The 13,168-nt window shown below is 42.1% G+C and overlaps 1 protein-coding gene across 1 annotated transcript; it reads right to left on the reverse strand.

Annotated features, from left to right (window-relative positions):
- Positions 1 to 307: 307 nt before the first annotated feature.
- On the reverse strand, positions 308 to 11,555 carry zfand4 (zinc finger, AN1-type domain 4; the record flags this gene model as incomplete). The annotated part of the gene is made up of 9 exons (XM_083897955.1): positions 308 to 443; positions 3,096 to 3,213; positions 5,205 to 5,259; positions 6,581 to 7,816; positions 8,451 to 8,595; positions 8,906 to 9,092; positions 9,187 to 9,254; positions 9,796 to 9,871; positions 11,372 to 11,555. 9 exons carry the CDS (start codon positions 11,553 to 11,555, stop codon positions 308 to 310), a joined length of 2,205 nt encoding a protein of 734 aa, XP_083754081.1.
- Between the last annotated feature and the right edge of the window lie 1,613 nt (positions 11,556 to 13,168).

Consider the following 13,168-nt stretch of genomic DNA (forward strand, 5'->3'; position numbering starts at 1 on the left):
CAGAGAAAGAAAAGAAGAGATAAAATGGTAAGAAATAAAAAGGATAAACATGTTTCCTCCACACTGTCACACTTGAGAATCTGAGCCAGTTCAGTCTTATCTTCCTTTGTTCACACACTTGGCTTTAGAGAAGATTTCATTTCAGTTCGGCGCAAACTTGGCTGATGTTTTAAAAAGAAAAAAGAAAAAAGCACAGTGGTGAATAAGTGCCTCCTCTCTGCTCAGTGTCACTCTCATCCTGCAGTTCTTTTGGTCGTCCCTCCCTCCCTCCCTCCCTCCCTGGTCAGAGCTGAGGGTTTTGCGGAGTCTAGATCTTGGGCAGCTTGGGAGCGCTGATGAGAGGGTTGGTCTCTTGCAGAAGTCGCCGTCCGGCGCTCTTGTAGTCGTAAGTGCAATCGTGCGTCTCTGCGTAGCGGTGTGCGGCGCAGAAGTTGTGACCGCACCTATAAGAGACGCAGATACATTCACAGACTCGCAGTGTGACGGGAAAAGATGATTTAGAAGAAGATCTCATCTCAAAGCCTCAAACAGAGGCTCGAAATGCAACAAAAATTATCATCTTTTTTGGATGAAATCGTCCACAGCAAATTTAAAATGAGAAACCCTAATTTATGTCATTTGTAAACACCAACATGGAGGAAATGACATTACTTATTCAATCACAAGGTTAGCGACCGACTGATCTGGTGTCTGTTCTTTGAGTTAGAAGACGCCGCCTGGATTTATTTTGATTTTATGGCTGCAGAGTGTTCATCGAGTGAGTTCTTTCTGCCCCTTCTTCCAAGATAACTTTCACTTTCGACATCTGGCGGTTATTAAACCGTTGAGGAATTACAGCACTGAGAAGCTGATAGTAGACAGCAGATAGACAGCTGCTCTCTGCTTGGACGCTCGTTCTGCAAAAGTCCCGGCACAAAAGCTGCTTTTCTCGAGAATTTCCTAAAATATCTCAAACTCAAATGACCTGGCGGCCTGTGAGCATCACGTGTGACCAGCAGGGGGCCAGACAAGTAAAAAAAAAACAAGTCACAAAAGCAACTATTGTATTGAGTAGGAATGTGCAATATTATCTTAAAATCCTATCACGATATCGATTAAAAGTGTCTGTGTTGATGTGGAAGAATATGTAGGTCAAAATAAGAGTGTATTTAGGATTAAAAATGTATTTATTATTATAAAATAATAAAGAAGAAAGTGTCAGGTAGGGCTGAACAATTTGGACTAAATATCTAATTGTGTTTGTTTTGACTGAAATTGCGATATCAGAGGGAAATTAATTTTTCATTTGAATAATATATAAAACTAGAAAAGCACTCAGAACGCAGACCTCCGCCAAGGCAGCTCAGTGCCTACAAAATAGCGATAAAAATAGTGATATCGTCTACGGATCATGTCCAAAATTTAATCACTTGTTCCTGCTCCCATTGCGGACATTTCCTGAAAATGTCATCCAAATCCGTCCGTGACTTTTCGAGTTATGTTGCTAACAGACAGACAGACGGAGGCGGAGGTCAACGATTACTTCAGTCTGTAGAATACGATGCGTACATGACAATATTTGATCTAAAATGTAAATTTGACACGTTTTGACCTCCATAACATTGATTTTGAGACCTCTGGTAATGAGAAGCATGTCTGGTAACAAAAGGGTTAACAACACTGGAACCTTTAATAACTCACTCTCCTAAAGTGCCTGACGTGAAAAGACGCTAAGCGTATGTCTTGGAAAAACCCGTGAGACGAAAACTGATCCAGATGGACGTGGTTTTTGACGAGAGCTTGACAAGTTGTGACAGAAAGAGTGGAGAACACAGGTGCGTGATTCACCGAGAGACAACAAGACTAACTCGCTAAAACCGGTTCTCTTTCTTTAATAACACCGGTGACAAACATCATTTCCTTTCCCTATAGAAACGGCAGAGTTTAAGGCCGTTCCTTGACATTTCCTGTTAGATTGTGTGTCGCTATTTGCCGTAAACGTGAAACCGGATTCTCTACCAAAATATAACAAGCGAGCGAGAAGGAGAGACGGAACGAAAGGCTGAAATCAGGCCGAGGCATTTGGAATTAAATCATGTTCAATAAATGTTGAGCTCCGGCAAATTCAATTTAAAGTAAGCCATAGATTAGATTACTCTTTTGTTGCAGGTGTGTGTGCAGAGGAAAACATGACTCAGCATTTTCTGGCTATTCTTCTGTATTTACTGTATTACTCTTGTTACCTGAGCCTGGATCTGGCTTTACTGTGTTACTCTGCTGTAGTACTGTACTACATACTGTAGATGTGCATCTTAAAGCGGACCTAGAGTGGTCCTGTTGCACATATATGTTAGTTATGGAGGTCTACTTGCATACATTAACAGGTTTTTATGGTCAAAAACCTCCTAGTTGCTGTAAACGAGCCGAAGCGCAGCTCCCCCCTCTGGAACGGTGGATGCACTGCTGCTCATTATCAAAACATTGTTTTAACAATGTTTAAAAATAGTTTCTTCACGACTCCCCGCCGCAGTCCCTTTTATGACTTTGACCCAGAGTCAGAAGACACTGTCGCTCGTGAAACACCTCCACAACGGGCGTTATTCTTCTTCTGCGGTTCAATGTACGCAACCGGATGTGCCCGGACTAGTGCCCGGAGCAGGAGGATCTGCTGTTCAGGAGAAACGCTGTTTACGTAACCGGACCGGGTTTTTTCAGAGATCTCGCTGAGCCCGAGATTACAATAAAACACAGCGTTCTCAGCAGTGGCTGAACTGTTTGTTTAGAACCTTCAGGGCTTCATAAACAAGGTAATGACGCAGATACACACTAAAAAACAGCGTTAATTGGAACTTCCGGTCTAGGTCCGCTTTAAAGCTAGGATTCTGCAAATCACACATGGATGAGAGAACTGATGGATACTTCTGGATACTACATGTGGGAAGGTTTTTGGAATATTTAATCTGGTTTTTACAACACACCAGCGTCCTCTAGGATTTTCTATCACCCCCTCCTCTGACCACTTTTTTTTCAAAGGCTGATGGAGAGAGAGTCAGCTGGTGTGTGTGTGTGTGTGTGTGTGTGTGTGTGTGTGTGTGTGTGTGTGTGTGTGTGTGTACCTGCACTTGTAGCTCGTGGCTAAGCCGGTCTTCTTGTCGCAGAGGAAGCAGTGCTTGGAGCTCTTCTTCTTGCTGCCTGTTGGAGCCTTGACTGGAGGTAGGTGGTACGTTGGAGTGCCTAAAAGAAGAGGGAAACCATTTTTGAGCCAGTGGGGATTAAATGGGAACCATTTCAAGGATTCCAAGGCGTCTGTGCATCAAATAGAAATCATTAAAATCCTTTTTTCAAGCCCTTTGTTTTCATTTGTGCTGTTCAACGTTCCAAAAAACACAATCAGTTATGTTGTATGTGATGTAGAAACAGTCATTTCCAGCAGCTGTTAGAAGCTAAAACACTTGTTATATCATCACACACAAGAGTGGCCCAGACACTCAGTGGGTTTGAGCATTAAAGCACTTCACCGAATAGTTTCTTTCCTCTCCATGTTTCTATTTTATTGCAAAAAAGCATTTTCACCATGAATTATCAAGCACCCACAGGGAAAATCCTTGTTACCTTATGAAGGGTTTCTTTGTCAACTCCTTCAATCTTTTTCAACGGTTCATTGAAAAAGATTGAAATTGAACGCGCGTTTCTGTAAAAACAACCGCAGTCAGACCTCAATAAAAGCTCGTCTGATTCAAAACACAGGAGAACCCTCTTTCAAACTCTTTCAAGTCGGCAGAAAACCGGTATAATTCAGCTTTGGTGTGACAAATCGCGTCTGCGGAGGACGGGCGTCTTGGATAAGTTTGAGAGACGAGGAGAGACTGGAACACACGGATAGAAGAGGCTGCTCTGTGATGACGGCACACGGAGCTCGTCGTCAAAACAAGAATACAAACTCAAATACTGTATTCACATTTCTGCTGTGAAGAAGACATCTTTTGAATGTGAACACATTTCATTTCATAGATGTCTAAATGTCACAGAATGTACCGACTTCAGGTAAAGGTAGCTTAAAACTATTATTGACTGTTTTTTTATGTTCCCATGTTTTTAATGAAAACACTGTGAATGCTTGTGTACCCGGAGCAGAATGGGATTCTTCCATCTGAATTACAGACCAATTAAAATCACAGCGCTATAATTTCTCAGGCCAAGCTCAAATTAAACCCGAGTGAAAATAATTTAATTGGAAACTAGAGCTGCAGCTAATGATTATTTTAGAAGATAATTGGTTATTTCTGTTTTTGGTCCAAAAATGTCTCAAACTGTGAACAAAAAACTTGATGTTCTCAAATGTTTTTGTACACAAACCAAAAATAAAGCTTATTTTAATTATTATAGGGAAAAAAAACCATAATATTTGCAGCCCTGTTGGAATCTTTATCAGTTTTTACATTATATTATTGTGAAATAAGGAGTTAAAACAGTAATATTTAGTGTTTGAGACATCAAATGTGTCGCATTAAAGCGATTTCGGCTTTTAAAAAAGAAGATACTCTGGTATGTTAAGACCAAAAATTGATCTTTCTGTATTCAAACCACTACATCAACTGCCTAGGACGCGGTCATTCAGCCACGTTTCTCATCAGAGTGAAGTGGACGGTGTTCTGTGAAGCTAAAGCAGAAAAGGTCAAATATAGACGGACCTTTTAAAAGTGTGAAGAGCACAGATAATCTCATCGTGGAGGAGTGACTGGACTGAACAAGCTGAGGTACAAGGCTGAAAGTCAGGAACGTAACTGATGCTGACAAACAGATGTTCACCAATAAAGGAAAGTGTTTTGACTCATTACTTTCACGTATTGATTAGTACGCGTTATTCAGTCGGAGCATATCAGCGGCTGAGATAAATAAACAAGTGTGTTGGTGTGCAGGGGCTCGCTGCTGCTGCTGCCTTCTGTTGTTTGTGCTGCCTCTGCAGCAGTGGTAGAAATAATGAATATTTAAAAACCCTTGTGGTGGCTTTGTTGTAGCCTCATACACAACACAGCACTTTCACATAACAAACACCGACTGCACTGTACGCTCCGAGGCATGTCTAACACCGCAGTGTACTCCTGTAGGTAAACAAGTCCACAACTCAAAAGGAAGGGTTTTTCCAAAACCAAAAACCACCACAATGCAACACTTTCATCACGCGGCGCATTCATCGGTTACATTCACAGTTTGTTCTCTCTTACCTAGTCTCCCAAACGAGGTCATGACTCCTCCAGTTGACGCAAGAGCATTCGTGGCCTGTGAAAAACAACAGCGACATGAAATGTTTTAGAGCAGATAGATAAAAAAAACAACAACCTGTGGAATTCTAGACTTAAAAGGAAACAGGATGTAAAAAGACCGCTTGAAAGTAAGAGGTTCATGAGCAGCACTTCACAAGAAATTAACTCGATATTAAAAGGGTGAGGAGGTAAAGGAGGAGGAAAAACTATCTTTTTGAAAAGACTTAGAGATACCGACATGGTTTAGTATCAAGAGAGAAGAATACAAGATTGATTCTTTTTTTAGACTAAATTCCCATCCATTGCTGCCAATAGCAAACCTTCTCTCCGCATCGCCACACGAACACAGCTTCAACTAAGGGCCACCTTTCTGCTGAGGTCTGGCTCCTGATATATAAAGTGTAATGGAAAACTCAATGAGTTTCTCCTCCATTTATTTCCAATTTTGCAGAGACTGAGAGGTGGACTGAACACAAATGTGTGGCTGTTTAAAATGAATTTTAACTAAAGTTTTTCCACTGACATCAGCTGAGACTTCTGACATTAAGGTTGTTCTACAAGTACTAAGTTAGAGGACCTATAAATGAAGTGTATGCTGCAAACATGGTTCATTTCATATTGAAATCATGTCACAGTATTCATGAACTGAATCTTACATCGACTCCAACAAATGTATTCTCATTAAAGGCGCCATATGTAAAAATATGTCCAAAAACGGTTACTACATTCAAATTCAAAATACCAAGGTCTTTTAGGTTCAATTTTCTGACGTTACTGGCAACCCGTGTTTGCTCGGCAGCTGAGACTCTACTGACTGCAATGATTGGTAGACGGCGGTAGGTGGCGCCACATGCCAAAACATAAACATGATTTGCAGTCTGCAAAATATATTTTTAATGCAAATATTTTGTCTCTACTGTTGTTGGTGAGTTCAGTTTGTTATATGAACATTATTTCTGAGTCTCTGTGACATATTAGGAGGATTTTATGGCCAGTTGCTTTAGATTTATTACATAATGCACCTTTAAATGTTTCAATGAAGAGGCTAAGACAAAGTGTTTCATGCTTTTGGAGTGAGCAACTTACCACTTCATCTTCCAACAACAATAATGATATTCTGACTGATATCTCTGTGAAATTCAATTCGAAATGACTGGCTGTGGTAATGCATGCATTTTCTATATTTAAAGACTCTGTTCTACTAAAATAAACAGCTAAGAGACATGTTTAAGTTCTGCTACCTTTGAGGGTACAGTTTATAGAGTACACTTTTACTACAAATACCCCAAAGCCTAAATTGGGCATTAAAAACTATTATTAACAGAAGAGATGGTCACCATGTAAGAGGCTGCAGCTTGATGCCTAGAGTATCCATCCTGAAGGAGTCTGTTGGTTGGGATGGATGGTAGCCTGGAGGCATGGCTGCCCTGTCCTGAGGCAGCAGCAGCAGCAGGAGGAGGGGGGGGAACTGCCAGTGCAAGTCCCAGACTCTCCCCAAGGCCCTCCCTGCTGCTGCTGCTGCTGCGGTCGTCTGTAGCCCTTGTGGAGAGAGAAGCCAAAAGCTCAGAGTTGCTCCGAGTTCCCAGAGGCTGCTTGCAAGCTTGGTTGACCAACTTAGTAATGCTCCTTGCTTCCCTCTTTGAGATTAGCTCTGGCCTCTTGCCAGATGTCTCCGCTTTAACACTACAAAGGAGAGGGGGGTGAGCGGATGAGGTGTGCGGAGACGAGTTGCCAGGCTTCACATGTGCAGGGGCTTGTGCTTGAACACTGGGCTGTAAACAGGAGAGAGTGGAATCAAACGGCTGAGGCAGCAGTCTGCTAGTGGAGGATGTGGGTAATGGAGGAGGAGGAGGGCTAATATGTAAAGCTGTGCTAAGCTGTGTCCTGTCAGTTCTGCTGGTGAGGGTGTCACTTTTCCCAAGTGTCCAGGTACTGAGTGGGGAGGGAGAGAGCGGTAACTGATGCTGAGCGCCAACTTCGAGGGACTGACAACCTCCATCTGGCTGGGAGGACACATCCAGACTCAGAGGCTCTGGCAGTTTCCCAAAAGGAGCTCTAGGTTGTGTTGGCTCCAGAAGCCCAGTCGCCTCATCCAACAAACCCAGCCCAACAGCCTCCCCCGCAGGTTCAACTGGGTCAAAGATAGCTTCAGGTGGCCCCCTGGTGCACAGAGGAGGGAGCTGAGGGTAAACGCAGTCCCTCATCAACCTGGTGCTGCCGATGTCTAACCGGGAAACTTTAGGAGGGGGCCGTATTTTTGCGAATGCTGGGCACGTCTCCCACGGCTCCTCTTCCTGAAGCATATAACAGGAAGACGAGGAGAAGGAGGGAGACGGCTGTCGGGGGATGGACAAGTGGAGAGAGCCTGCTGCAGTGGAGGGTGAGAAGGGGTCTATGGTTTCACGGTCAGCGATTGGAGGTAGTTGTGCGTGTAACTGCTGAGGCTGGTTGAGCTGATGGAGCGAGCGAAAGAGGCGATGGTGGTGCCGCGTCGCGTTGGACGATCCCGGCGAACCGCCGCAGGGATGTGGGATGACGGGGGGCTGTGGTTTCACCAATGCAGACTTCTTCGGCTGGAGAGCACAAGACACGGCATTTACATCGTACCACAGTATCCTCTCATGAAATAATCTATAATGCCTTTATTAACAATTTAAATAAGTGTCATTCATATCACACCATCTCTCCACCAAAGCAGGGGGTACTTTGGAGAGAAGTTCCCCTAAAGTATTATAGGCTTGCATATACAAGACGCACCTGACACGGTCAAACGTATGTGCACCCCCTGCAGGATTCTAAGGGGTACTACTTATATAGGCACTTACCAAGATGGCAGCCTGCATTATGAGCACGTATTTACACGATGAACGTGAGCCCATTTAAAAAGGTCACAGACCTAAAACGTATTGGACAATTTCATCGTCTTTCCCATCTTATAAAATTACAAATTGCTCGTCAGTGTGTGTCCTGTTATTTGAATTAAGCTGCTTGTTTCAATCAATTATGAACATAGAAACATAACAGTGCAAGTAGAGTTCAATGCTACGGAAAGTTCCATCCTCTTGATAACATTTGTAAATGAGTGCTTTGTACAGTAACCATTTAGTCTCTGAGAATCATCAGTATTCTTCTACTCTACAAGTCGTGCATTATCTGCCCTTCAAGACAGTAGAGAGTAAAACCAATGTGATGCCTTCTGTGTCCTACCTTCTTATTGAGGTTCATGTCCTCCATCTTGGCTTTGAGCAGCTTCATTTTGTTCATGGTGATGGAGTTCTCAAGGCTCTGCTGTGCCGCTGCAGAGGTCTCTCCATTCTCCTCCTCTGCATAAACACTGTACCCTGAACCACCGCTGGTTCACCAGAGGCAAAAAAAATAAAAAAATCTTGATTTTTAAAAAGCTATTCGCTGAAAAAAAAAACCCTCAACTATAGTGGTCCATGACATTCAGTGACTGCAAAATTATATAATTACTCTGACTGATTCTGTTCCTCATTTGTGTGTCTAAGAAACCCGAAACAAAAGTCTGTTTAAAGTTGTGTATTCTGTTACACAACGTACAAGGTCCTCTCTCGTTTCCCCTTAAGTGTAGGTTTACAGTATCCTGACAGACAACACTGTAACTTTGGTTAAAAACACAGATATTATGGGAATATTCTTACCTCAGAGACTCCGACAGCGGAGTCAGACTTCCATCTCCCCTGTCGACCACTCTGAAGAAGCTGAGCTGGTCGCCTTTTCGATAAACCACAAAAGTGACCTGCTTGTTGGCCGCACCTTTGTCCCAGCCTTCCTCCTTGGTGCTCTCCATCAGGTCGGCCACCTCTTTGATCGGATCTTCCATGGTTACTGGGAAAATTGCGACAGTTTGATTGTCATCAGTCAGAGTACCCAGATATCATGTGACTGTGCAGCTCTTCGGTGTTTGCACACGTTACTTTACCTCTCCTGATGTTGATCGGCCCACCCCTCATGGCTAAGACCAGCTTTAAAGTGCAGCCTTCAGCAATGCTGCAAACACAAGTGATCAATACAGGAGAGTGAGTGTGTAGTATTACAACTCATTCACTCCCCAGTGAACACAACAGCAAAGAATAAGGAGGAAACAGTCTGCAACATCCATATTTATGTTAAAATACTGTCAAATACTTCACTCTGAGATTCTTTGAGATTCTTATGATTTAATGGTGTGCACAAGATTCACCACGGCCCACTCTACCCCTAAATTTTCAAAGACGTGCTACACTGTGACAAGCGAACCCGAGCAAGATATCAGCAGATGCCGTTCATGTGGGAAATAAAGTGGAACTATCTCCATATGACTCGACTCGTCAATCTCCACGTCTCATTTGCAACTTGTTCAAATAAATGGAACAGAATGAACAGCTGCCAGAGAGCAGGCAGCCGTTTAAAAAGCTCACATGCTCCTGTTTCTTTATGTGCTGAAGAGTGTATTCAACATGAGTGATGATTGCTCAAACATTTTGTGAGTGGGATTGGCCTCTGTGGTAATGCTCTGGAGGACAGGAAGGGTCAGGAGGCATTGATTTACCCATAGTCATGGAGACAATGCTCATCATCCAGCTCCAGATTGTTCCAGATAAGATGTTGCTGGGCAACAGGGATACCTTTACAGACACAGAGAGAGAGAGAGAGAGAGAGCGACGTCAGGAGAGAAAACAAACAAAGATGACAAGGACATGCTCAAAAAAACCAAAACCTTCACGAATCTGACTCACAGTTGAGATGAGAATAAGACTAAGACAGTTCAACACAAATAAAGATGAGTCATGTCTGCCCCCTAAAGGCAAACTTATGTAACTGCTAAAAAAAAACAGCAAATCACACAAAATAATGTCTTGTCAGCTAGATTAATGTATTAAATGTTTTTAAAACCAACTCATCTTTCAGCTAAAACCGACAAATAAATGATGACGCCTGAACAACTCTGTACTGTAACTGACGTCGTGCAAATGAGACCAAAACAACGTGATTTGAGTAAGAAAGATGACAGTCGACTGAATACAAAGACTCTCCAGAGCTACTAGAGTAGATTCATAGTCAGGACGCTCTCTGCACCCACAGTGGGTGAATGCTGGAGGTGAGCCAGTGTTGGTGAGAGAGGGAGAGCAGTGGTCCCTTCATTGCAGAGTGGTATGCTCCATCACAGACACACACACAGTGTGCCTCCGCACACAGAGCACAGAGAGGCCTTTCTGACCAAAATTGAAAACAGATGTAAATATGGAAGATCATCATGATATGAAACAAAGCAACCGTAGAATACTGCTAATGTCAAATTTAACCAAACACGTTTTTTGTTTGTGTTTTTAACATCAAATTCACCACAGGCCCATCCAATGCAGTCCTAAAATTAAACTGCTCAACAGTTTTTGCCTCCGGTGCCTGATCTGGGAGACAAGCCAACATGTGAGTGCACAGATTCTCTGGTAAATGTGTTCAAAGGCAGATTAATTTAATGTCGGTGCATAATCCGATTACTCACAATGTTTGCATGTTTAAGACGAGGCGCGTCACAAATTCCTGAGACAAAGTGGCTCAGTAAATTCCTACACTTACTATGAACAGAGTGCGACAATGTCTACAATGGGTTAAGGCAACTGTACTATCTCCACATATAACCACTGCTTAATCGTGAGCATTTAACCATTACACAATGAATCTTTTGATTTCAAATTTAAGATTACACGTATTATTCCCTCAGCTCTTCTTACTGACCAAAGTGATTAGTGAGTTAAGGCTCTATGCAACCGAGGTATGCAAATCTGTTTAAAGTCAACAGCACAAACATAAAAACAATGTTGGGAGCAGCTGTTTGCATCGAAGCTCTGCTCAGGAAGTCTCAGGAGGAGGTCATGGTCTAACAAACAGTAAGAAAGGTTGTAAATAAAACCTTAAAATGTGTTCCTGTTCATAAACAACATTTATTTTACAATAATTTAGTGTTCTGTTGTACCCGACATGTATGTGTGTTTTAAATGCTCATTTTCTGCATTGATCTGTAGTGGCAGTGGAATTCTTTTGTACAACACTTAAGAGATTCTATTTCTGCTTCACTATTCGTGAACATTCTTAATACACAGGTTATACTTCAGTGAGCTTTGTACCTTCCAGCCGCTGGATCTTTGCCTTGACTGAAATGACAGCCTCAAAGGGCAACACGCGCAGCTCAAAGCAGGTTCCCGTCAGGGTCTCTATGAAGAGCTCCATCGTGTCATAGAGAGGGATCTTATAATGACAAGCTCCCGGACTGTCGTCATTAAAGAAGGGTGGCTCCTTCTTGTCGGTCATCTTCACAGACTGGTGGACACTTATTCAGGGAGAAGGTGGACTAGGCCAAGACGAGGAAAAGAGGGACAGGCACTGCTCACTGGCCTCACAGCCGTCACACATTCTGCAGGATGACCACAGCTGTAAGTAGAAACCAAAGCATTGCATTATTAACTTGACTTTTCACATGGGCAGATTTGTTTAACATGACAAAGCCCTGCACACAAATGTTTTAAATACACTGCATGTGCTTTTCACAGGTCAGGAATTCATTTCCAATCATTTAAACACTTTAATTAACCCCATGCTATTTCCCTGTGTGCTAAGTTTGGTCAACTAAACACTTAAACACTATGAAGATATGATCAACTGACAGGACAACAGGTAAAAAAAGTATATACGCTCATGCATGTAATTAAAACAAAAACAGTCAAATTGTCTTGTAAACTTAAAAGCGAAGAGCAACGGTTTGAGAACAAGGGCACAGGGATCAGTGGCAGGAGACACGTGCAGCCATCTAATGAAACATTCAGAGCCGCATTTAAGGCTGCGGCCAAAATTCAAGATCAGGTGTGTTACATAAGCCCATGTGTGGTATGAGGTGTCCTGTGCCTGACTGATTACCTCCTGTGTCACTCTACCCCTCCAACTTATGACATAATCTGCATGAGACATGAGAGAGTCCGATTAGGGCTGGACAATATGGCAAAAATCCATAATAATAGCAAAAATATGAAGGTAAAAACTGATTTTTTTCAACAGCGTAGAGTAGTTTTAAACTTCTTTCTGAGCAGAATATGATGAGCATTTAGGGTTAGGGTTACATCATCATCGTTTGTGTTGCATCTCAGTGCATTAAGATTATACTGATATGTAGTGGAGTTTTCTGATATTGCTGTTAAAGCTGTGAATTATTAATCGCTCGGTCGACAAAATGCCAGAAAATGTGGAAAAACACTGATCAGTGTTTCTCAAACCATGTCCTGCGTTGTCCACAAACCAAAATGATTCAGTTTTCATGATTTCTTTGTCATGACGGAGCAAATAAACCAGAAAATATAAACATTTAAGAGGTTGACAAATCTGAAAACGTGTTTAAATAATCAAAACAAAGCCTCAAACCGATTATCAAAATAGTGGACGATTAATTTAGTAATCAGTAAATGGAGTAATTGATTCAGCACTATTTGTGACAAATGTGATTCATATTGTTGTATATAGCTGTATTATATTGACCATAGGACTACACAATTTGTTTACAAGTATAAATATCATTTATAGTTAGTTGACATAAAGATAATATATATGTTCATCTTGCATATCATTACTGAGCTGCTTTGTTTACTGATAAGAGTCACATCTATTTTATTTGCGATTGTTTTGTGCCAGTTATATTAAATAACAGTACATGTATGAAATAGTTCCCATCCTTGCATTAGAGTCGTAAACATTTCTTGATATTACCTTAAATGATAATGCTCCACCATGTTTGAAATTCAGTTCTCTACAGCTCTATTTGACCCCATGTTTTGGGGTATACTTGCCCACAAGCTGCTGTTCTGCTGCTGGCAGTTAAAACACACCGACTGTTAACGGTTAAAAACGACTTTACTCAAAGCCACAGCTAGTAAACC

Source organism: Microchirus variegatus (genome assembly GCF_963457635.1).
Source record: "Microchirus variegatus genome assembly, chromosome: 11".
NCBI classification, from domain to species: Eukaryota; Metazoa; Chordata; class Actinopteri; order Pleuronectiformes; family Soleidae; genus Microchirus; species Microchirus variegatus.